This window comes from Canis lupus, chromosome 8 (assembly GCF_003254725.2).
Source record: "Canis lupus dingo isolate Sandy chromosome 8, ASM325472v2, whole genome shotgun sequence".
In the NCBI taxonomy this organism is placed as follows: domain Eukaryota; kingdom Metazoa; phylum Chordata; class Mammalia; order Carnivora; family Canidae; genus Canis; species Canis lupus.
The window spans coordinates 48,200,478-48,225,773 of record NC_064250.1 but is presented as its reverse complement, the minus strand read 5'-3'; the positions used below and the strand labels follow the sequence as shown (position 1 = coordinate 48,225,773).

Here is a 25,296-nt window from a genome sequence, read left to right as displayed (position 1 = left end):
AGTAGTGCAATTGCTGAGTCATAGAGTGGTTCTATTTTTAACTTTTTAAGGAACCTCCATACTGTTTTCCAGAGTGGCTGCACCAGTTTGGGAAGTTTGCATTCCCACCAGCAGTGTAGGAAGGTTCCCCTTTCTCTGCATCCTCACCAATGTCTATTTCCTGAGTTTTTAATTTTAGCCATTTTGACCAGTGTAAAGTGGTATCTTGTGGTTTTGATTTGTATTTCAAACTGGTTGTATTTTTTTAAATTTTTATTTATTTATGATAGTCACACACACAGAGAGAGAGAGAGAGAGAGGCAGAGACATAGGCAGAGGGAGAAGCAGGCTCCATGCACCGGGAGCCCGACGTGAGATTCGATCCCGGGTCTCCAGGATCGCGTCCTGGGCCAAAGGCAGGCGCCAAACCGCTGCGCCACCCAGGGATCCCTCAAACTGGTTGTATTTTAAAGACCAGATAATCCAGATAAAAAATAATACCAGCTTTTATTTCTAGAACTCCTCTCTTTCAAGAATGAATGAAGTATTGTAACTACCTGAGAGCGTTTCAGAACAGCAACAGACCTTGCATGAGGCTACATCCCAGTCAGGAAGCCTGGGCCCTTCACCCAAGTAGCTTCCTCCCACTCTTGGTACATAAGTGACACTCACTGACCTGCAGACAGAGGCTGCCAGTGGCTTCTAGAGGCCCAAGGCTTACTCTCACATCTGGCTCCCCTCTTCCGCTAAAGTAATTTCTATCCCTGGTTTGATGCCCGTGGCTCACAACATCCTTAAAAACAGATAGTCATTGTCTAGCTTCAGAGGGTAGTTTGATTAACTGGTTCCTAACCAGAGTAGAAAAAGAAACGGTGGGGGGACTTTTCAAGTGTGCCATCCACATTGTGCAGAATGCCATGGGTAGGAAGTACTAAGTTGACCATTGAGATCAGAAAATTCTTTCCAATCTCAGCTAACTTCATTTATTGGGGCTTGTGTATTAAGCATTACAGTGCCTTCCCCTGATTAAACATTCACATTGTGCCAGAGACTATATATTACATCTAAGACTTCCGAGACTACAGTGGAGGAAGCCAAGGCTTGGAGGGGTTAAGGGACATGTCTAGTCATACAGCTAGTGGGGGCAGAGCTTAGGTTTGTCTGTCTCCGGAGACCTCCCAGGACGTCCTAATACCACACCATCCACACCCTTTCTGTTAGAGTGGCAGGAGTGGCCTTTAGGGGTCACACAAGGGCTTCTAACAATCTCTGAGGCCTTTGGGTTCTTAGGGATCTAAGCTCTGTGTCCCTGCTCTGTCACATGAGTAAGGAGCCAGTGGATGAGACTGGAGTGGGTGCTGAGAAAGCTGAATAGCAGGCCTCTGAGAGCTGTACCCCAGTCTTGCTGGGATGCCCAGCACACACCTCTGGGTGCTGGGGGCTGGATAGGGAAGAGCCCTGCTGGGTTCTGGATCTGCCTGCCAGCTCCTAACCCCCTGAAGGGAAGACTGCATGGAAAACTCCCAGGGTTTACAGGCCGTAGCCTGGGGTAGATGGCTCCGTAGAGCCCAGTGGCCAGTTGCATCCCGTGGGAAAGCCTTGGCCCCGGCCTGCCTGGGAGCCACGGTGGTGCCGCCTCCTGCCCACGGCTTGGCTCAACTTGGTTCAGCGGGTTCCCAAGTGGCTTGACTTCCTCCCCTATACCTCCCCCCCACCCTGCAGTCTCCAGGGAGCCAGGGAGGCCACTAGCAGAGTTGGCTCTCAGGTCCCCAGGCCTCCCCAAGCCCTTGCTCCACACACCTGGGAGCCAGGTTTCCCCCAGGGAGCAGGAGGGGAGCCTCTAACCCCCCTGAGAGCACTCTGCCCCTAGGTCTGTTTAAGACTGGCAGGCCCCATCCCCAGTCCTTCCGCTGTGCACTGAGGCTCCACTCTGGGCTGCAATAACAGGGCTTGGGGTATGGGCTGTTGTTTTTGCAGCTGGGCTGGGGCGGAGCGGCAGCGGGAAGGCGGCATGGGTACTGACGGTCTGAGAAAGCCCCGAGCCCGCATTCCCACTAGAGCTGGGACAGCCTCTTCAGGCTAGTGACTGCTGTGCCTGCGTGGAGAGGCCCCTAAGCACTGCTGGAGGAGCGTGGGGGAAGGCAGAGAGAGAAGCCGGCCAGTAGAACAAGAGCTTGGGGGGACCCCAAGCCTTCTCTGAGCCAGCTCTCCCCCAGCAGGCTGTGCTCCCCTCATTTCTAGCTGCAGCTGGACCTAACCTCTCCCCTACCCCACCCCCGCACATCTGGGAGATGCTGAAGCAAGCTTCCTTAAAACAAACAACAAACAAAACAAAATATCTCATTTACTAGGGACAAATGTTAGAAACTAAAAAGAATAAAGGTCACCCATAATCCTTTCACTCAAAAATACCCATCAAGAACATTTGATGTGTTTCCCTATGACCTCTTTTTTTTATTGTGATAAAATGTACATAACATAAAATTTAACATTTTAATAATTTTTAAGTATACAGTTCAGTGGCGTTAAGTACATTCACAATCTTGTGCAACCATCACCATCTCCAGAACTTTTTATCTTCCTAAACTGAAACTATGCCCATTAAGAAATAACTCTCTGTTACTTCCAGGCGCCGGCTGGCAAGTACCTCTCTACCTCCTATCTCTACGTGTTTGACCGTTTTCTAGGTATGTCAGGTTAAGTGGAACTGTACAATCTTTGTACTTTTGTCTCTAGCATATTTCACTTAGCATAATGTCTTCAGGATTCATCCGTGTTATAGGATGTGTCGGAATCAGAATTCATTCCTTTTTAAGGCAGGTTAGTATACACACACACACCTCACATATTATTTATGTACTCATAACATTTTTTCATGTAATTAAGATTATACTTCGTCAGCAGTTAGAGATCCTGATTTTTTTACTCCGACGTTGCCACGTCATTAAAAATTTCCCCTAGAAATAGTCTTAGTGCTAGGACTACTCTAGCTTACTCTTTAATTCTTAGTGCTTACACTTTAATTCCTTATGTACATAGATACAGCATAATAGATTTAACCAGTCTCCTGCCATTAGCTACTTAAGTATCTTTTTTGTTTTATTGTTTGTTTCTTCTTATAAACAAAACCAAGAAGAACATCTCAGTAGACATTTTTATGGGTCCTCCCTGCTGCCCTGTCATTTTCACATTAGTTCCCAAGGGAGAGTACCAGAAGTAGAATTTGCTCACCAAGGTGATAAACACTCCTCAGTCATCTTGATAACTATCACCTCAGACTTGCCAGAAAAATTATGCCTGTTGCTCCTCCCACAAACAATGTAGGAGATCCAAAGGCTTTTCCTTCCTTTACCACACATTTGGCAAATTTCAGAGGACTCATGTCCCTGGTGCTGAGAAGCCAGGTACCTCTTGCTATGCCTTCTCTTTTCCTGGAGAAAGGTGAAGACTTCCACAAATAGGGCTTCAAGATACCCAACCATCTTCAGATGCTTTCTGAGATTGCTCTGCCCTGGCAGGGCTGGCCAGTCCAGTTGAGGTGATAAGTTTTTGATGTCCCTAGGGTAGAGTGGCCCAGAAGAGAGCCAGCCTGAGCCTGCAGCCTCCTCAGGGAGATGGCCGTGCAGAACTAGCCTGGGAGCAAAGAAGCAACTAGCAGAGTAGGGGTACTAGTCTCTATCCTGCGTGTGGCCTAGGCTTGGTCCAGGACAATTCTGCGGACTCCCTAGTGACTGCTCCGCCAACCCCATGCAGATAGATAGCTATATAAATGGTAGCCATTTATTGAGGGCTTACTATAGGCTAGCTCCAAAGGCTCTGGTAAGGCTCTAGTAAGGCTGGGTTCCTCTCACAGACCCTAGCTGTAGGTTTTTGTCACCACTTTACTAACTAGGCAACTAAGTTCCACAGTCATTTGGGACCTTGTTCAAGGCACACAGCTGTGTGTAGTAGAGCTAGAATTTGTACTCAGACATCTCCAACTCTAGGCTCTTCTGATTTCCTGGTTCTCCTTATAGGGGCTATGCTGGCACCCCAAGACTGGGGAGGAGAGGAAAGAACTGTGGATCAGTGATGGATGGTCTATGGGGTGGAATTTGGCTCTGCCCTCTCTGTTGGGCCTTGCCAAATCCTAGGCCAGAGACCCCTGGCCACTGGGAATGAGGAGTGCTTCATGCCCCAAGGGGACCTGGCTCAGGCAGGGACAGGGGCAACTGGGGAGGGGGTTACTAGAGACTTCACTGCACACAAAGAGCCTGATTGTGTCGCAGACTCTGCACTTTGGAAAAATAAGTATCATGAAGTTGTCTTGTTTTGGACAATCTGGTGTCCCAGAGATCCAAGCCAAAGAAAACATGAACTGAGAAGCAGGAGCCAGCAATGCTGAAGCCTACAGGTGAAGCCCGTGCTTCCGGGTTTGAGGACGGGAGCTCCCGTGGGTTCCCAAGCTGGAACCAGGGTGCTTATGTCCAGAGCAACCTCTTTTCCCTGGGGTCCAGGCAAAGGACAGACCTTGGGCTGGGGAAATTTTTCCACAGACAGATGGGAGGAGGAAATCAGGGGAGATCAGAGCTCCCTGTGGAACCTCAGCCGGGGGGGGGGGGCGGCCACCACCAGAAGCGCCTCACCACATCCAGGAAACACTGGGAAGCTCAGAGATCTACAAATTTTGTGGGCTCCATGCCCAAGCCTAAGGAACATGCACTGAGATGAGCCAGGTTGGGGGCTGGCCAGGCCTCTGGTATCAGAGCACCCTACAAGGCAAGGGAAGGCAGCTTAGTGGGAACCCAGGCCAGGAGGGGTGATCTTTTTTTTCCGGAACAGGATTCCCTGTGGGGTACAGAACAGAAGTCTGTGGGCTGCAGAGTCTGGGACGTGCCTGTTGGACTGGGCTGGGGTCAAGAGGGCGGCCCACTGGCCTGGCCTCATCAGCCAAAGCCAACACAGGAAATGCCAAGCAGACCTCAACGTCCGGGCACCTAATTGCTCTGGCTGGCAGGGAGCGCCTCCTCCCCAGATCTACTGGGGGCAGCCCTGGCGGCAGAGAGGGAGCAGTGGCCTCCATGCGCAGGGGAGGCTCAACCCCCTGGCCCGAGGAGCCGGGCAAACACTCAGCAGGCAGCACAAGGAGCCAGGCGTTACCCTGGACGGCGGCCACTGGGTTGTTGCTGGGATCCAGTTTCCCCGCTCACGCTCCTCGCTCCTCCGCTCCTCTGAGAGGAGAGATGCAAGGGGTCAGCCCCTCCACCAAGCCCCAGGAAGGAGCCTGGTGGACAGACAGTTGTTAAAGCCACCGCCGCCAGGGTGATTAGGCTGCTGTGAAGGGCCTCGCAGCCGGGCAGGGTCCGGCCTGCCAGGCAGGCCACTGGGGCCACCGTGACCGGCTGGGAGCAGAGGAGCCAGGGAGGGAACAGCGTATGTTGCAGCCGCTCGTGCTGATCCGATTAGTTGGTGAATTGACCCTCCTTAATGATTTCCTTTCTGCGGCCCAGCCAGAGCCAGAACTGTGGGGTGGCCTGCATGGTAAACAGAGAGGAGACTTTGGGCCTTCCCAGGCTCCTTTTAAGCTGGCCACCAGCTGGGGCTGGGGCAGAGGGTCTTCATACTGGGTGCCAGCTCTGCTGGGAACCACCCTATGGCCCCTCAGGGACTGATGAGCCACCCTGTGTGCAGGGATGGGCTCCTCGCTTGCCAGTTGGGGACCCTCTTCCCCATTTGCCCACTGGTGCCTAGGACAGTGGAGCCTGGCAGGTGCCATCTATTCTCCCAGGCTCAGCTGGAGCCTGGTACAGAGTAGGTTTGCCAAGGATATTGACAACATGAGTGGATCAGCAAATGGATCCATTTCCCCCAATTGGCCTGATTGCTTTGTGGGAGAATCTCTGTGATCCCCTTCAAGGCCTGGGTGGTCCTTGTGGGAACATTTTTCCAGACAGTCTCGTGAATGGAGAGCTCTCCCAAGGCCATCTGGTCTATTCCCCTGCCTCTAAGGGCAGCATCTCCTAAACCATCTCTAACAGGCAGCTTTGCCACATTTTGGCCAAGTTCCCCCTTTTGGCATGAGCGTATGTGCACACACATGAAGGTGTATGTGTGTGCCTGGGTATGAGCATCTATGTCTGCCCAGAAGGAACACTAGATATTTTCTTCCTTGCCCATCCTTTGTGTTCTCTCAGCTTCCCGGATTCCCTTCCTTGGAGGTCCCAGGCAGGGAGGAGGAAGGTTAGGTCTGGTGTGGAGGCTTTCTGGGTCACGACCTTTTCAGAGCTGGTCTTGTTTATATTTTAGGCTGAGGCACAGGCTGGGCTGGCCTCCCACCTGCCTGTCCCCTCAGTCACCTTCCTAGGAGGTGCCCCAAACCCTCTGTGAGTAGGAGATGGTCCTGGCTGCTCAGGGCCTGGGCTGGGGTAAGGGCTGCCTCCCTCCCCTCACTGGTGGACATGCTAGAGGCCAGCTAGCTTGTGGCCACATGGGAATATAGGATGGTAGTCCTGGCGGGAGAACAGGTCCATCTAGTCAGCATTAGCAGGCAGGGGCAGTGGCCAGCACCCACCAATGATGTTAGGCAAGAAATGCCCCTTGAGGCCAGGGGAGGAATGTGTGTGTCCCAGGTACATCAGAGGCCAAAATGCAATCCTTCCTTTCCTCTTGACAGATTTGGTTTGAAAACCCCTCCACTACCAGCTAACGAGCCCTGCCCAGCCCAGACATCTAGGGCGTCGAAGCCACAGAGAGGACACTGAGGGATCCTGGAGGACACTAGAGGAGGGGTGCCACTGCATCCAAGCAGACTATGTACCCACTCCTAGCCCACTGCTTCCTTCTCACTTCCAGTCCCCCTCTCTCATCCCAGACCTCCCTCAGGGGGTTTCCAGCCTCTCCCCTCTATCATATCTATCCGCTGCAGGGAAGAGGCTGGAAGCTCTGGCAGAGTGAGAACAAGGCCAAGCTGTGCAGTCTGGGACAATCACTAATGCTTTCTGAATCTGTTTTTCTCATCTTTAAAATGGGAATGAGGAATATCCACACTCTGCTGATTGCCTTGCAGGGATATTAATGATGTATTGTTGAATCAGAACGTCAGGATGGAGTACAGAATGCACTGAAGATGGTCTGGAAGGAGATCCAATAAACTGTAGACAGAAGCTACCCCTGACGTATGCGAGTAGTGAGGGAAGGATCAAGTAATGGTGTGGGGGAGGAGAATTTTCACTTTTACTTAAGATGCCTTGATATTGCTTGAATCTTATTTCAGCAAGTGTGTGCCTTCTTTTGCAATTAAAAAAACAACGTCGGGATCCCTGGGTGGCTAAGTGGTTTAGTGCCTGCCTTTGGCCCAGGGTGTGATCCTGAAGTCCCCGGATCGAGTCCCATGTCAGGCTCCAAAACATGGAAACTGTTTCTGCCTTTGCCTGTCTCTGCCTCTCTCTGTCTCTCTCATGAATAAATAAAAAATCTTAGAAACAAAAAAAACAAAAATGTAAAGGCTCTATCTTAAAGGGTGGTTGCCAGTTTTAAGTGTTAATGTGGATTTGTGGAGTGGATGAATGAATGAATGAAGGCCTAGTATGTATCTAGTACATGACCTGCTTCTCTTTTCCCCTCTGAGCCAGGATTCAGGTTCTCCCTCCTCGTTTATCCATTTTCTTACCCTGAAGGAGTTAAAACAGCAGCACTTCCAAAGCAGTGTAAAGGTAATCCAGGAGCCCCAGTGAGGCCAGTCTGGTGTGTGGAGTGGCATGGAGGCAGCATCCCTCTGCCTCTCTTCAGGCCCCAGCCCATAAGGCTCCTAGAGCCAGCCCATAGAGCCAGCCCACAGAGCCAGCCCACTCTGCTCAGCTCAGGACCTGCTTCCAATTACCCATGAAATCTGAGCTGGAAGAGACCTATTAAAGCCCCATTTAGTTTGATCCCTCTAGGGGCCAGGGATCTTTTCCGGCGACATTCCCCTCCTTGTCTGACTGGGACTCCAAGCCCTTTGGATGTTATCTCCTCCTGGGTCAATATGTTGACAACTCCAGCTGTGACCCAGGCCACCCCGGAGCCAGAACTGATCTAGGCCTGTTATGGTTCAGGGGGCCCCAAACCCAGCTCCCTTCCTACCTTAGGGCTCCCTGAGATAGCAGGGCTGACCTACCTCAAGTCAGATCCCAGTCCAGTCTACACCACTGTTTCCATACTGGCCTGCAGGCAGCCCTATGGTTCCTGAGCCTACCTGGTCATCCCACAGGAAGCTCTTACTAGTAGGGGCCATCTTTCACATATTCCCTGTTGTGCCTGGTACAAGGTCCCATGTTTCATAACACTGCTTACATAAGAAATAATAAATAACGGTGATTAATGACCTCCTCCTCTCGTCCCTGGGCTCGCCTGGGTCAGACCTCCCAGGGAAGGCATACGAGCTCCAGGACGAGGAGGAGGAGGGGATCCCAGGGTGTGTGGGTGTATTCACCTCTCCCCATCCTCCTCAAGCACCTCTGCATGTCCTCTCCCATGGCCACTCCCTGGAGAGCCAGAGGAAGCCATCAGGAAAGGCAAGGTGGGGAACCCAACTCCCTTAAGAAGTGGGATCTCCAGCACCAAGGCGGTGGTCCTAGGGCTCCTCTGACCCCACACCAGGGTACACTCTCAAGTCCAGTTGGCCTTAGTTCCCTGAGAACCACCCAGGTGAGGGTTCTTGCCCACCAGGCCTGTTGTCTCCCTGCCCCCACCCCAGTGCCGCTCCCAGTTTGAGCCTCTAAGCGCCTTTCCTCAGGGTGGGAGGCCCAGGGCTGCACTCCAGGGACCAGGCGGGACTGGGCTGGGCCTTTGGGGGTGGTCTGCTGGGAGAATTCTGGAAGCAGGGAGGGAGTGAGGAAACCACTTTGGGGCCAAGGCTGGGGCAGCCACTCAGAGGTGAGAGAAGAGCTGCAGGAAATGAGGGATAAGAAGGTTCCGGAGGAGGGAAGGATCTTGGGAGCAGTGCATGGAAGTGCGCCTGACTAATTCTCTCCCCAGATGCCCCTTTGGGCCCCCTCAGAGCTGTAGAGGAAAGAGCCAGGACAGTAGTGGGAGGGGGTACTTCTAAAGGTCACCCAGGCCAGCCTCCTGTCTGACCCACTCCACCAGCCCTGTGGGTGGATATGGATCCTGTTGGTGGGATCTTTGAGGGCATAGATTTTGTGGGCTTTGTCAGTGAAGGACACTCCCTCCTCAGGTCTAGCCTAATCTCCCTTGCTGCACTTTAAACCTATATATCCTTGCTCTATCTAAAGTGGGTTCACATAATGGACTCTCCCTGAGCATTAACTTGCCGCTTTGTTTTTTCAAAGTTCAGTCCCCAGAGGAAGGAGGACCATAGACCTGGCATTCTCTGGGTACTCTGGCCCTGTCACTGTCCCCACTGCCATGGCCCAGCATAGGCAGCTCCTCACAGGCCTAGGGTGGGGTCTTGTTGCCTGAGGACCAGGACAGAGCCATTATCTCCTGCTGAGCCCTCCTGGTCTTGGTTACCAGCTCAGTGGGGACAGAGATACTGAAGGTTGGGGGCCTGGGGCCAGGTCCCCATAGCTGCTCATCATCACAACCCAGCAACCACACAGGGATTCTGCATGTCTCTCTGTCAAAAGTTAGGGTGCAGTGTACAGTCCCTCCTCATGTCCCCAGAGCTTGAGAGGTTTGTGGAAGGCAGACTGACTGGCCTTGGCCTTCCCCAGTACCCCTCGGCTGGACACGTACACCCACATGCATGTACAGATTTGCCTGTGTGTACAAGCACACCTTCAACATACCAAAGCACCCGGATAGGTTTATGTGTGCACACATGCTTTGGCACATGGGCACAGGTTCACCTGCACAGGCTCATGTGCATACACATGTTCACACAGACATGACATGCCTGCTTTCACACATGGAGAAGCACATTTATTCCTACACATTTCCAAACACGCACATGGCTCCCTCCCTCTGCACGTGCTTACTTATATCCTCCTGTGAATATATCTGGCTCATTCACACACAGTGACACACTCATTTGCACTTACATGGGACATATTAATGAGAGGTTGTCAGCTCCTGCTTGGTCCAGATTAAGGACTATATGATGCAGGTTGTTCAGGGGTCATTGGCTCCAGAGATCAGGGACGGGATAGAGGAAGATCCCTGGGCCCCCAAGGGCCATTTCTCCTGTGCCTTTTCAAGAGCCAGCAGCCTCTGGGAGCCACAAAATGGAAGAATGGGTAGGATTTCACTAGGTGAGTGTGATGGTGTGTGTTCTAGGAAGAGGGGATGGCCTGAGTAGGGCTGTGGAGAGGGGAAGGTTCAGACCAAGTTTGGGGAAGGCTAAGGGACCACTTGAGTGGAGGATTCTGTGGCTGGGGGACTGGTGAATCCCAAAAGGGCAAAAGGCTTTTTCACAATGGGGAGCCATAGAAAATGTTTGAGCAGGAGACTGTCAATACCAGAAGCTTTTTTCCTCTTTGGGAAGCTTTATTCACTCAGTGCTCTGTGCTTCATTAGCACAGGAAATGAGTGATTCTGCCTGGAACAGTTGGGGAGGAGCAGGAGCTTCACATCTGACATGGGCCTCATAGGATGGATAGGAATTGTCTAGACAGGGAAGGACAGAAAAAAGGACCCGGGCTGAACCTGGCAGCTAAGAGCTGGGGGAAGGACTGAGTTATTATTACGTATGCCTTGTAGACCCAAACAAAGGTCCTCTTGAGGAGTGACCACAGTATCAACACCAGAATCAGGAGTGCAGGCTGACCTGACCCCGGGCAGGAGGGAAACTATTCTCCGGAAAAAGTGAGAGCCATAGGGTGAGGACAGAGGAGTTTCAGAGCCAGTTGGCTGGCCTTCCAGAGGGACCCACGCAGGTCTCATAGGCACCCAGATAAAGAAGGGTGGAGGTATGGGGACCACCTGGCCCTAATCCTTTGACATATCCCCTCGCTGGAAAACTTCACTAGAGATAATCCATCCAGCCTCCACCCACCCATGACACCACCATCCTGCTGAGATCCATCCCTGAGGGGCCCAGCACTCCAGATTCCAGCCCTACCACGGCCCCATCTCCAGCCTCCATCTCTTCAGAGCGGGAAACACCACATCCCAGCTGTCTGTCCCAAATCCACCTGGAGGCCAGCCAGCTTGGCTGAAGCCCAACTTAGTTAGGCCAGACCCTGGAGACACTGACGGGAAGAGGCCAGGACTAGAAGGAAGCTGCTGGGCCAAAGTCAGACCCTTTCCTGGGCCCAACCTTGTAGGGTTCCCCCTGGCACACCCATGGGCTTGCCCATTGTCATGTACTAATGAGCCTCTGGTCCCCTGAGCTGCAGACTCTACGCCTTTCCATGCAGTTCTAGAGATAAAGGTTACCGTGACAGCTGGTGGTTAGATTCCAACCTGATTGCCAAAGGCCCAGAAACCTGGCTTTGAGCCCCACTTGGGATAGAAGTGAATCTGTTGAGAACCCAGAATCCCATCTTGTAGGCTTGAAAGCTTGTCAACAGGCTTACGAAGAGACCCTCACTCTGAGAACAACCCCCTTCTTCCTGCTGTCCCATCCTTGGCAGCACAAGGCTGGCAACAGCAACAGTATCCCTTGTCAAGGCCTGCGGCCACTGCCACCACTGCCAAAGACAAAAGGTGCATGGGGGCCCGGGGCTGCCACAGTCTCCCTGATTCACCCCCTCATCCTTCAGACACCAGGTCCACTGGCCCCCCAGCCTCTGGACTGGCTCCTCTTTCCCTTCCCCTCTGCTTTATTCTCTACCCATTCATCTCCCAGCCAGGGAGACACTCTTCTGCTGCCCATGGCAACTGGGTGCCACAATTCGTTTGCCACATTCCATGCAAACTCCCTCTTTGTCCCCTTTGCCTACCAGAGAGAAGAGCCAGAGAAACCCAGAGTCAGGGCAGGATAAAGACAGCCAGAGGACACAGCATCTGAGAGCCAGTCCCCAAGGACACCTGGGGTAGGGGGGAATGGAGACACAGAAGGGGATGGTGAGACAGAGGCCTAGGGGCAGGGGACTCTTGCTGAACAGTACCACATGAGGAACAGCTTGGGTGCTCCTGTAGGGACCCTTCAGTAGCAAAGGGGAGCGTTAATGGTGTGATTTTGCAGTTAGGCACGTTGGTCTGCCTCTTATAGGCTATGTGACCTAGGGCAAGTGCCTTCACCTCTCTGTGTTTGGGTTTCCTCAGGGAAAATGGGAATACTTGCTATTCTTGTGAGACGTGAATAAGTTAACATTTGCAATGTGTGCTGCAGAATTCCTGGTACCTAATAAGCAAGCTCTAGATTCAGCTATTATTACTCTTATTTTCTGAGCTTTGATTTTCATTTATGTCAGAGGGAGATGATAGCTCAAGCACCCCAGTCGCAGTGGGGAGCAAGTGGTGCATTCAGTAGATGTCAACACAGGGTCCCACTCCTAGCTTGCCTGCCCCAGGCCAGGACCCACTCTAGGTCCCAGCCCCACACCACACCCTGCTGCTGAGGCTCCCGGGCAGGCCCCACGTGCAGTCAGGCAACAGGTGGCAGGCCAGCAGAGCACAGGTGCAGCTTTGCAGGGGATGTGGGGGGTGGTCCTGCCTGTTTCCTCCCCACGCACAGCTTCCCCCAGCTGTTGGTGGGGCGGCTGTGCCTGGGAGGAAGGCTGGGTGGAGGGAAGTAGCAAACACAGCCACGTGCAGCCCCTCAGCCGGGGCTGAGTAAGCTCAGCTTCCTGCAGCCATCGTCAGCAGCTTTAGCAACAGTGGCCAGTGGGCGGCTCACAATGCTTGCTGGGGCAGGAGCTCTGCTACCGGGCAGGGTCACTTCCCTGAATTGTCCTCACCACCGGCTCTCCCCACCACATCTGGCCGGCCACCCTGCCCGCCTGGGGAGCCATGGAGTGCCCAGCTAGAGGCTGACTCCACCATCCTGGGTGGCATCCAGTACCCAGGCCTCACCAAGCCAGGAGGCGGGGGCTTGGCTGGCACTCGCTCTGGGGTCTGGACACAAGTCCAGGCTGAGGCACAAAAGATCCAGGCTGAGTCTGAACTGGACCCATGCTGACCATACTCTCAGGGAGGCAGCAACATGAGCATCTACTCTGTGCAGAGCTCTCCACCAGAACTGGGCTCAGGCCACCCTCTCTGCGGTCCTCAGTGACAACATCTCTACTTATCTCAGTGGGTAACTTGCTGGAAAACCTTATGTAAGCCCGGTGACCTCTCCTGAGCTTTACCAGCTGGGCTGTAAAAGAGCCCAGCAAACACAGCCTGTAGAAATGCAAATGGCCAATACTCACATGGAAGAATGTACAACCTGACAGCCTAGTAACAGGGAAACGTCCAGAGCCAACCCTGAAATGTTCCTTTCACAGAACTGAGGGTAGAGATGTAAAAAAATGATAACACTGAGATGGCTGGGTTGTAGGGATCTCATTGCCCTTGGACATTGCAGGGTAGAGTGTAAGCTAGAACAGTCTTTTTGTAAGACAACTTGATAATAGCATCAAAAATCCTTGAGAGGGCACCTGGGTGGCTCAGTGTTGAGCATCTACCTTCAGCTCAGGTTGTGATCCTGGGGCCTGGGATCAAGTCCTGCATTGGGCTCCCTGCAAGGAGCCTGCTTCTCCCTCTGCCTATGTCTCTCCCTCTCTCTGTGTGTCTTTCATGAATAAATAAACTTTTTTTAAAAAAGTCCTTGACCCAGAAATTCTACTCCTAGGAATTTAAGGGACATGAACAACAAATATGTATAAAATGCTTATTATAGTGTTGTTAATAACAGAGAAAACATTAGATATAACCTAAATTCCCAGTTATAGGTAGGTTGGAAAAGAAAAATTTAGTCACATAGTTGCAAGTATCCCTTGGGAGTATGATCATTAAAAATGATGCCAGCAGCCAACTCTCGGTTCTGCCTCAGGTCATGATCTCAGGGTCCTGGGATCGAGCACCACGTCAGGCTCCATACTGGGCAGCGTGTCTGCTTGAGATTCTCTCTCTCCCTTTGCCCTTCCTCCTGCTCACGTATTTTCTCTCTAAAATAAATAAATCTTTTAAAAAAATACACCAAATAGCACTCTCAAACTTTAAGATACACCTGGAGATCTTGTTAAAATGAAGATTTTTATTCTACAGGTCTAATACCTAAAATCCTGCATTTCTAGCAAGCTCCCAGGCAGTGCCAATGCTGCTGGTCCTATAGAATTTTCATTACTAATATGAAAAGGTATTACCAAAATATGATAAAAATGGAGAAAAGCATACTACAAAACAGTAAGATGCCATTTTTTATAAGAAGAAAAGATACATGTGCATAAAAAAAACTTGGATATACAACAAAATGTTAATAGGGGATTTCTCTGGCTGATCAGATTGGGTGATTTTTATTTTATTCTTTATGCTAATTCATATTTTCTACAATAAATTTATATTGTTTAATTAAAACAAAGTGACTGTGTATATACGGCTAGGCCATACCCTGAATATGAGAGGTAGATCTCCCTGGAAGGGAAAGCATTGCTGACACCAGTGATGAAAAGTGTATCTCTTGGTGCAAGAACCAGCCCTGAACTAGAAAGGCCTGGCCAGGCAGCCTGGGAGTGGGATTATTTGGACCTGGACCATGAAGAGGGAACAAAATTAGGGGGACCCCAGGTAGTGGGCTAGCAGATGAGCCATACACATGGAGGCAGGCACAGGCCAGGAAGAACAGCCACCAGGACTTGGACACTGGAACACAGACACCTCAGGGTCTCACAGTGACCCATCCCTATTCCCTCGGTGTTTGTGTCCCCTTGTCCTTCCTTCTCTGAGTACCCACTGGAACCAGTAGGGTGGGGGCAGTGGGAGTCAGGAAGAGAGACACCCCTAGGGGAAGGTGAACCCAGTTTCAAGGGCCAAGATCAGACTCCCAAGATGGTTCCTCCAGAAGCTCTTCTTCCAGGACCAACCCCCAAGGGTCTGGGTTTTCTTCAGTGGGGAACAGGTTTTCTGCACCAAGTGGTTGCTACATTCACCTACCTGAGGATGGGGGTACTCTAGAGAGGACCATTAAGGATTTGCTCAGTATTTTGCGGAGTAATCTGCTAGATGACCTTGGGGAGGCCCTGTGACCTCCACTGAGCTTTCTCCAGCCCTAATAGAGAGGAAAGTTATGTGGGGATCTTGTGGGCTTCCCAAGGTGTGAGCTTCAAATACTTAAAAAAAACAAAACAAAACAAAAGATTCTTTGCAGCTTTTTTTTTTTTTAAGATTTTATTTATTTGACAGAGAGAGATAGAGAGCATTAAGATTAAGCAGGAGGAGTGGCAGGCAGAGGGAGAGGGAGAAGCAGGCTCTCCAGTGAGCAGAGAGCCTGACATAGGACTCGATCCCAGGACCATGGGATCGTGACCCAAGCTGAAGGCAGAAGCTTAACTGACTGAGCCACCCGGGTGCTCCTCTCTTTGCAGGCTATAAAAGGATATACCAAAGCTAAGAAGCCCAGCTATCCTTTTGTTCTTTTCTATTTAATTAATTATTATTTATTTATTTATTTTTAAGATTTATTTATTTATTTATTTATTTATTTATTTATTTATTTATTTATGAGAGAGAGAGAGAGAGAGAGAGAGAGAGGCGCAGAGACACAGGCAGAGGGAGAAGCAGGCTCCATGCCAGGAGCCCGACGTGGGACTCGATCCTGGGACTCCAGAATCGCACCCTGGGCCAAAGGCAGGCGCTAAACCACTGAGCCACCCAGGGATCCCCTATTTATTTATTTTCAAAAAGATTTATTTATTTATGATAAACATAGAGAGAGACAAAGGCAGAGACACAGGCAGAGGGAGAAGCAGGCTCCATGCAGGGAGCCCGATGTGGGACTTGATCCTGGGACTCCAGGACCATGCCCTGGGCTGAAGGTAGGCACTAAACTGCTGAGCCACCCAGGGATTCCTTTTTGTTCTTTATTATAGAGAGAAGATAACATGACCCCTCCCTATTGCTCTATGGGGTCCAATTCCCAGACATCATACCTGCCTGACCACTGGCAGTAGAATGTTTGTTTTCCTATGCCAATGGTTCTTAAAGTATGGACATATGAGATGATTTGGGGCATGTTTGAGATAATTTTGGCTAGTCTTTAATAATATTGAAATTATGGAGTAAGAGAATTGTCCCCCTTCTGGTCTTCTTTCTATCCTTCTAATGAGTCAGGGAGAAAGCCCCAGTTAGGGACCAATGTGTCTCTAATACCTTACAAACGCTTGCTGTGTTTCCTTTTAACAAAAAGAAAGCAGGCCTCAGGTCCAGAGTCTTCACCAGTAACATCCACCTATAATTTAGTTGCTTTTTATAGTTACCTTTCTAAGATAGTGGTATCAAGCTTTCTTTAAAATTAGTTTTTTCAAGTTAAAATGAATCAATATATGCAAATAAATAAATAGTAGTGTAGGTGGTATTTGGATATGGTAAGCATCATAAATATGGCATAATGTTATGGAAGATTTGTGGTCCCTGGAGAGAGGGAACAATGGTCCCTCTAATGGACTCTTCTGAAGACACCATCCCCCACTGCTGCTTATCTCAGCTGTGGGTCTTCAGGATGATACCTTAGCTTTTTCTTCCTAGGATGGGTTGTTTTGAGTGTCTCAGTGGCCAAGAGTATGTCTTAGGCCCCAGTAGCCAGCACCAGGCCTGGGACAGTGTAGGTGTCATTCAAAAAGTGCTGACGAGCCTGAGATGAGGGATCGGGGCTGAGAAATTGAGTTTGGTGTAGGTCCGTCGCCAGCTGTGTGGCCCCAGACAACTCACTTCCATTTCCTCACTGGACTGCCTCACAGAGGTATTGTCAGCACACTAAGTATATGTAAGGGGTTTGAAATCATCAAACCTCTATAAGGGATTTTTTTTTTTAAGATTTTATTTAGGGGACACCTGGGTGGCTCAGCAGTTGAGCATCTACCTTTGGCTCAGGGGTCCTGGGATCGAGTCCCACATCAGGCTCCCTGCATGGAGCCTGCTTCTCCCTCTGCTTGTGTCTGCCTCTTTCTCTGTATGTCTCTCATGAATGAATAAATAAAAATATTAAAAAAAAACCTTTATTTATTTATTTGAGAGAGAAAGAGCCCAAGTCAAGGGAAGGGGCAGAAAGAGAAGGAAAAGCAGACTCCCCACTGAGCAGGGAGCCCTTCCCAGGTCTCCCCAAGCACCTGAGATCATGACCTGAGCAGAAAACATACCAACTGAGCCACCCAGATGCCTTCTTCTATAAGGGATTCTTCTTATTATTATTATTTGGGGGGATTATTATTATTATTGGTCAAATTACAAATCCAGTGTTTGTGGAAACCTGGGTGAAGACAAGGCAGGAGGAAATGAGTGGATGGTGAGATGGGGTGAAATGCAGGGATGCTGGAAAGGCGGGATGCCCAGGACTGTGCCCTCCTTCACAATCTGATCTAGGTTTGGGGTGACCTAGAAACTGCCCTCTATGACCTTAGGCAGAGGAAGCCCCCACCCCCTACCCCAGCCCCCTGGAACACCCCAGCACCATCCAGCACAGGCCTGGTCTTTGGAGTCACGTGACTAGTGTTCACGGTCCAGCTCAGCCACTCACTGGCTGGGTGACCTGAGACAAGTTACGTAATCTGTGGCTTATCATTCTCATCTGCTCACATGGGGCCGATGCCAGCTCTCAAGGCTATTGTGAGGATGGGATGAGGTCAGACTTGGGCACGTGAGACCTGCCACATAGTAAGTGCTCAGTAAGTATGGGTTCCCCGGGAACTCCCACAGGTTCCTGGCAGAAAGATAGGGAAGTGATTCAAGGTATTTGAGGTCATCTGGAGCATTTGATTAGTGTTGGGGAGAAATGGACTCCCCAGAGCTTTCCTGACCTAAAGCTAGGGCTGGAAAATCAGAGAATGCAGCTGCAGATGTCTCTTCCAGCCTAACTGCCGTCCCCCCCACCCTCACAGCTCCCTCTCTCCTATTTTACCAAGGCAGGAGCCAGTGCTGCCCCGTCGTGCCTCCAGGGCTAGTCTCAAGGCCCCTGTTCTTCTCCAAGATGAGGGGAGCTGGGGGCAGAAGAGGATCTTTGGAGAAGTAGCCAAGTGTTCTTTGACTCAGAGAAGAGCCTGGGGCCCAAAGGGCCAGCTGGAGATCCACTGTCTGTCTGCTGAAGGCTCTGCTAGACTTTCTGTCTCCTCCACCCCTGGGAATCCAACCATAAGAGGAACTAATCTGGCTCCCCTCTGTACCCCTTGCCCCCAACACAGTTTCCTTCCTGTGCTTTCTGGGGAAAGATGAGCGCTGGGAAGGGAGGGATGTGGCTGGGGAGGCAGGTCCAGCTCAGCTGGGCCGCAACATCTGTATCCTTGACAGTGGCCTCCCCATTCCTGCTTTGAACTGTGGGGGAATGGGAGAGCCCTGATTCTCCCCAGGAAACAGTGATATGATTCATTCCCCAGGATAAGCCGTGGAAGAATGCAGCCTTTTCTCTATAAAACTCAAGTAGAACTGCGGAACTCATTTTTTCACCTTCATAAGGCAAAACGAGGATCAGCACATATGTTAACAGAAAACTCTGAAATAACTGATTTGAATAAGATAGAAATTTATTTGCCTTGGGCTAGTATGGCGACCCTGAACATTTTTAGGGATCTAAAGTCCTTCCAACTCATCTTCCTGGTCCAAGATGACTGCACAAGCTCCTACTATCATATTTGAGTTCCAGACAAAAACCTGACAGACAGAAATGCTTCTCTGTTTAAAGAAACTTCCCAGAGGTCAAACCCAATGCTTCCACTTATCCCCAGAGCCCTAAGAATCCCTGATGGGCAAAAATTGGCCAGAACTTAGTCATCAGGCCATCATGAGCTCTAAAGAAGGCTGGAGGGGCAGCCCAGGTGGCTCAGCGGTTTAGCACCTGCCTTCAGCCCAGGGCCTGATCCTGGACACCCAGGATCAAGTCCCACATTGGGCTCCCTGCATGGAGCCTGCTTCTCCCTCTGCCTGTGTCTCTGCTTCTCTCTCTCTCTCTCTCTCTCTCTCTCTCTCTCTGTCTGTCTCTAATGAATAAATAAATAAAATCTTTAAAAAATAAATAAATAAAGAAGGCTGGAAAATGAACTTCTATCTGGGTACCATTTGCCCACCCCATCTCCTCCCACAGCCACTGATTCAGGCCACTCTCAGTTCCATGACAACCACAGATTCAGTCTTCCTGCCTCTATGCCAAACCCTCTACCTGCCCTGAGTTGTTTCTACAAAATACACATCTGGCTATTTCACTCTCCTGCTCAATAATTTGCAATAGCTCCCTAGAGCTCTCAGAATAAACTATGAACTCTCAACACTGCCTTCAAAGCACTTCACAATCTGACCTCAGCCTTCCCTTCAACATCTTGCTCAGCTCCAGATACAGTCCCTCCCCTCCCCTGCACACAGTCCAGCCCCACCAGATTCCTTGATGTCCCTCAAAAATTCATACCTCACCAAGCTACTCCCCTTGACTCCAATGCTCCTTTGGCCCTTTGATTCCTGATAAAATTCCATTCATCCTGTAAGACACTGCATAAGCATTACCTTCTCTATGTGAAGCGTTTCTTGCCCCTCTCTAGACCTCTTTCATTCTCTTTCATGTGCCTTAAAGTCCTCCAGAGGATAGACCATCTTAAGATTTAGAGCCACTCACCTGCCCATGACCATGAGTCTATGGCAGAAGCCTTGTAGGGTTTTGCTTGCACAGACTTTGTTTAAGCCAACATTACGCCTTTCCTGCTGGACCAGAAGCCCCTCAAAGGCCGCTGACTTGGTGTCCCTAGTACTGAGCCCAGGGGCTGGCACTGAGTAGGGCTGAATGCATACAGAACCCACAGAAGATGCAGCTCTTTCTCTCCCCCATCATTAGCTCGAGTCCTGCTGATTCACCGGATGGCCCCCCTCCCTCTGAGGTATACAGCATGACAACTTGACCAGTGGCTAACACTCTCAGAGATGACATTAAAATGGAACAGATATAAGCCTTCAGAGGGATCCTCACCCATGTCCACACTGTTCCAATTATGAGATGTTTAGTCTGTACTGTCTCCCCTAGCCTTTCGACCCACAACAGAGACAGCGTTATTCCTGAGAGAAACAGAAACCCCCTCTCCACCCTCAGGGTTCTCTGCATCAGAGTGAGCACCAAGCAAAGACTTCAGGTCTTTGCCCCACTGCCAGTTCTTCAGGCCAGACTGGCTGTCTCCCTAGACTCTGCAGTCTCTGAACACAGTGTTGTGAGGTTGAGGGGTGGGATGGGTCTTCTGGTTGCTGTCTTCCTCGACCTCCTCACAAGTGCTCAGAGCAGTTCCTCAGTGACTACCTAGGAAGCAGGCAACATGGTTTGTTGGTTTGTTTGTTTGTTTGTTTGTTTGTTTCTTTTTCCCTTTGAGGGAGTCCCTGCAGAAGATTTTTGTCACACTACCCAACCTTGGAGACATGGCTCGAGCTTGAAGACCTTCCCCAAGAAGCCCCAGGCCCTGGTTCTAGGACTCATTTCCCTTCCCCTTTCATAGAATCTTCCAGCCTCTGGGGTGAGTGCCTTCTCTGGGGGAAAGGATGGTCAGGATTCCCAGGCCAGGGAGATCCGATATCTATTTTGATTCTCCACCCCCATCCACGCACACATCACACATGCCAACATCATGTTCCCCACTCTATGCTCCCAGAGCACTTTGCACCTTGATTCTGGTTTTTCAGATGCTAACTCATAATTATCTATGATTATCTCTGAATGAGTAGCATCTCTGTCTCCTTATATAAGTGACACAGAGAAGGGGCCCAGTGGTTATGGAGGCCCTCTTCTCTCCCATCTCCTCCCTGGATTCCCAATCTATGGGGAAGAGGTTCCCTGAGGTTAGCTCCACCCCTCAGATGGCAGAAGAATAACCTAGAAGCCTTGTCTCCTGCAGGATGGCTTTTCTGCTATCCATGGTGATCGCAGCCAGGTCTCCTTGCAACTTGGTAGGGGTAACCTGGCCTCTTTCCCCTTTCTGCAGGAAACAATCATAGTAGCTGAAGTTATTAAGCACGTACGGTGGTACCGGGCACTGCTACGTGACCGACTTCCACTTTCTCATTTAAATTACACAATCAGCCTCTGAGTTGGGGTTGGAATGCTGAAAAGACTAGCTACGGCTAGTAAGAAGCAGATTCTTAATCCCTGCGCAACTTTTGCCTCCCTGTATAGCCTCAGCTGGTCCTTGTCCATCCTTCTCCCTCCTCCTGCTCACTAGCAGAGGGAATTCACCTCTCTGAGCCTGTGCTTCCTCATCTGAAACGTGGGAAAAACAATACTTCCCTTCAAGGTGATTGCGAGATTCCCATGTATTCAGTGTGTCACACGCAGAGCCTGTTGCGCAGGCAGTGTTCCCACCCGCCGTCACCCCTCAGGCCTCCCTGGCGGGGTGGGGGAGGAGAAGGGTGACCTGCCATCCCCAACCACCCAGCTGTCGCAGAGGCGGGACAGCCCCGGGGCCGTCGGCTCCCTAAACTCCGTTCCACATCACAGCCGATTAGTTACAAATAGCTTCCTTTCCTCGTGTATCACTTACACAACAGAGAGAAAGGGGCGATTGTTCCTGAGGAGGAAGGTCTCCCAGGCCCCTCTCACCAGGGCAGCTGAGAGACGCAATGGGGAAGAGAGGAGGGTGGGAGGGAAAGCAGGGCATAGTCACAGGAGATAAGGACGTGGAGGGTCCCCGCAGTTGGGAAGGGACCAGCTGAGCGTCCATCCTGGTGGGCAGCGTGCAGGCAGGGGACCAAGACTTAGCAAGGCTCCTGAGCTGGGAAGGCAGGAAAGGGAGGCAGCTCTGGCACCCGCTCATGAGCCTGATTCCTCGACATCAGCTTGTCAAGTGGCCCCAGCTGGGGAGGGTTTGCCCCCCCCACCCCCCCGCCTTGTTGGGTAGCTGGAGCACAGCAGGTGCCTGGCCTCCGGATTTCTCGAGAGCCTTGGACACCATCAGGATCTGAACAAATGCCCTCCTTCAAAGCAGCCATGGCTGGCCAGCCCTCTAGCCCCTCTGGTTTCAATAAAGGCCAGTCTGGGACCCGGAAGAAGCCTCAGAGTCAGAGAGGCCGCTGAACACGAGGTGCTGGCTGTGGCCCCAGAGCCTCCCTTTGCCCTTGGTGGTCCTTGACTCTGCTGTCACCATTAAGCGAGGTCCCTCCATTAAAGTGGAGGGCCAAGCACGCACAGAGGACCCCTTTGTCATCCTCTTAGCACAGCTGAGACCAGCTGGCATTTTCACAAAGGGCTTTACTAAATACTAAGGGAGAACAAAAGGGAAATAATTACAGAAAACACGAAAAACCCAGCCCTGGCTGCCAAGTTCCCAAAGTACAGGTTTCCGATCCTTTGGTGACGACGCGTCGCCCTGAAGGCCGGGGACAAGGCTGCGGGCACCTTGCCTGGCTTCCCTTGTTCGCAGTCCTCGTGGCCGGTGCCATCTTGTTTCCCACCCCTGGGAACCACTTGGTCACCCATGGGCTCTACTTTTGCCTCCTTTCCAGCCTGACCCCACCCCAGGCCCCCCACTAGGTTCTGGTCTCTGGCCAGAAGCATGAGCCTTGTCCCCTGGGGGCCAGCAGGGCTGTGGTGACCAACCCAGGGCGTGATTACATAGTAATGGGAGGTTGTCCTCCCACACTCACCCCTACCAGAGAGGCCCACCCAAGTTGTCTTGAGCATGGGGTCCAGGAGGGCTACCTCTGATGAGTGAAGGACAATTGGGTAAGGAATGGGAAGACTTGGGACATTTTTCCTATGGAGGGAGGAGAGAGTGCTTGGAGGATTGATCCAACTCAACACACATTAAACCCTTATTGTGTACCAGACACTGGACAAGGTACTGTCTACCCTCTCAGACCTATAGTCTGAGGAAAGAAACAAGTAGCTGGGCAGTGATGAGACTGAGAGCTAGGTGCTATGATGGAGAGGCAATTCAAGGTGCTGGGGGAACCTGGGCGAGGGGTGTCCCACCCAGTAGTGGTGGCCAGTGAGGCCATCACAGCCTGCCTGGAAGGAGTACATGGAAAGAAGGAAAGGGCCTCAGAGTTAAGCCTGGGTGGGCCCACAGGAAATCCCAGCCCAAGAGGAGGAGAAGAAGGCAGAAGAAGCCAACCAAGCAGCTTCTGGCTGGTGATCTTGACTCGCTGGTGGCTACAGCTTGTCCAACCTATAAAGTAGGAAGGCCCTCGGCCCCAGCTGCCTGCTGCTGCTGCTGTCCCTGCCGGCCAGGAAAGGAGAGATTCTAGTCCTTGGATACTCTCCTTCTCACTCACCTCTGGTCATACCCAGGTCTGGGGCTCAGGGATGGGGTCAGAGGGAATGTGCTTACCCACTACCACCTGAGACACTGCTCCAGAGGCAGATGCTGAATTGCCATTATAGGAATAGGAAAAGGTCGTAACTGGGAAATAGTTCAGAGGGTCAAAACAATGAAAAGGCTAGGCCAAAATGGAAAAATAGGTCAGGAAACTGAAAGGCTAGAAATTGGGGTGGATTGAGGCAGATGAAGTCTAAAACCATGACTAAAGCAAGGTGTGGGAAGCCCTGTGTCTTGGGCCAGCCTTGGGAGGAAGGGGCTGGTCTGGCAGCCTGGCATGCAGAACTAGAACCCATGGCTGCTCAGGGTGACTACTGTCATGGCCCAAAGTGTTTCCATGGCCTAGACCCTTGTGTTTATATTTGCCCGACATCCTGTGACAGGGTCAGTTCCTGGCCTGGGATGACAGCTTCTCCCTCCCACACATCAACCTTTCAGAGTCTGTCAAGCACCCACTTTGCTCTAGCAAGGGGAAGACTCAGAAAAGGTTCAAGACAGGGACTCTACCTTCAAGGTATTTGCAATCTGATTGGCAGAGAGAGCTTATGCCCACTCAAAAGAGCTTGGAGAAAGACCCAGGCTGACCCTCATCTGGTTGCTTCCTTAGTAGCTAAATGACTATGGGCAAATGACTTAGACTCCCTGCACCTTCATCTTCCCATCTTCAAAATGAGAATAATTAAAACTACCTCCCAGGGTTGTGGTGGAATTCAGCCAAGTTGAAGTGATTCATGTGCCAGGCACAGGGCTCACTATACATCATTTCTCTCCCTGCAATGCCAACAAGTGATTATGATGATAAACAGTTCAATGTGGAGTTTCAAGCATTGACTCTCCGGTGGATCTACTCAGAAGGCCTTGATGACAGCTGGGACCTGATGACCTGGATGGTGATGGTGAGAATATACAGGGCACGGGAGGTGGAGGCGACACACATGCAAATCCTTCCATTGTTTTGCTCCTTGCAATTAGCAGAAGCATAAAATTCTTTATTTTCTATCTGTCTCATGTCCATGATGGCAAGGACCCTGCTCTGTAACTTGAATATTTTTGTATCTCTAATAAGAATCAAAAGTTGAATCAGAAGTCAGGCTGTTGGTGAGAGGAGTGTTATAATTCCCACTTTGGAATGGAGGAAGTGGGGGCCCTGAGAAGTAGAGAAATTTACTTGAGGTTATATGGCTGGTAAGGACTGCAGTTCAGGGGAGCAGAGCCACCAGCACACCTGCCCTGGACTGGGTGTGAGCAAGAGTAGGCTTCCATCTAACCCATGGAAATGTTGGGTCTCATTGGTCCCCTCCTCTCCCCCCCCCCCCCCCCCGCCTACCCTAGCTAATTCATCTCATGACCCAAGAAGCCAGGTTTAGAAGCATATGTTCCCCAGTTCAGTGACAGAACAGGCCCATTTGTGGGAACCACAGACATTGTCCAGGTATTGAGCTCACTCAAGAGTGTAGAAAGAAAGGAGATGCTCCAGCTGCCTGAACCGGTACCCCATGAACAGAAATTTTGAGAGAACCTCTGCACCGTGTCCACAGCACCTGGGGCAGTGCCTACAGCACAGTAGTTTGCATCAGATGAAAGGATGAATGAATACAAACACACGCACATAAACAAAACACGCGCCCCTCTACATACACAGTTACAGGAAAATTTACCCGATGCATATGTGCTCAAAACCTTCAGTTATAGACAAGCAGATACAATGCAGATATTTGAATACACGCACTCCAGCACAGTGCACACATGTGCCCACATACAAAAATCTAAATCCAAAATAAGGACACACATAAGCACATGTACTACACATACACAGACGTAATGGGCAAACATACATGATCCAGATACGCACAAACACACATCTACTTATCCTCACACACGTACACAGGACAATCCTCCACCATGACCCTGGGCCCAGGAAGGAATCTTTCTGCTCCACAAGCCCTAGCATGTTGGAGCTTGTTGGAAGGTTCTTTGCAGCCCT

At 50.9% G+C, this 25,296-nt stretch overlaps 1 protein-coding gene and 1 long non-coding RNA gene across 15 annotated transcripts in view; one reads left to right on the top strand and one right to left on the bottom strand.

Annotated features, from left to right (window-relative positions):
- The window catches only part of PGF (placental growth factor), a 50,809-nt gene that overhangs the window by 11,247 nt on the left and 14,266 nt on the right, over positions 1-25,296 (top strand). For 8 of the 14 annotated variants that reach the window (XM_025443858.3, XM_025443867.3, XM_049113724.1 and 5 more), the window contains exon 3: positions 24,100-24,208. In XM_025443858.3, coding sequence (XP_025299643.1) covers positions 24,100-24,208 — 109 coding nt within the window. Of the gene's footprint in view, positions 1-20,375; positions 20,517-21,172; positions 21,291-24,099; positions 24,209-25,296 lie in introns of those variants that run through there. The other 6 variants (XM_025443862.3, XM_049113725.1, XM_025443860.3 and 3 more) reach the window with 4 other exon arrangements.
- Positions 10,423-11,328, bottom strand: LOC125755670 (uncharacterized). Its single transcript, XR_007412716.1, has 2 exons — positions 11,018-11,328; positions 10,423-10,563 (listed from the first exon to the last, which is right to left on the bottom strand). It is a non-coding gene; the product is annotated as an uncharacterized LOC125755670 (long non-coding RNA).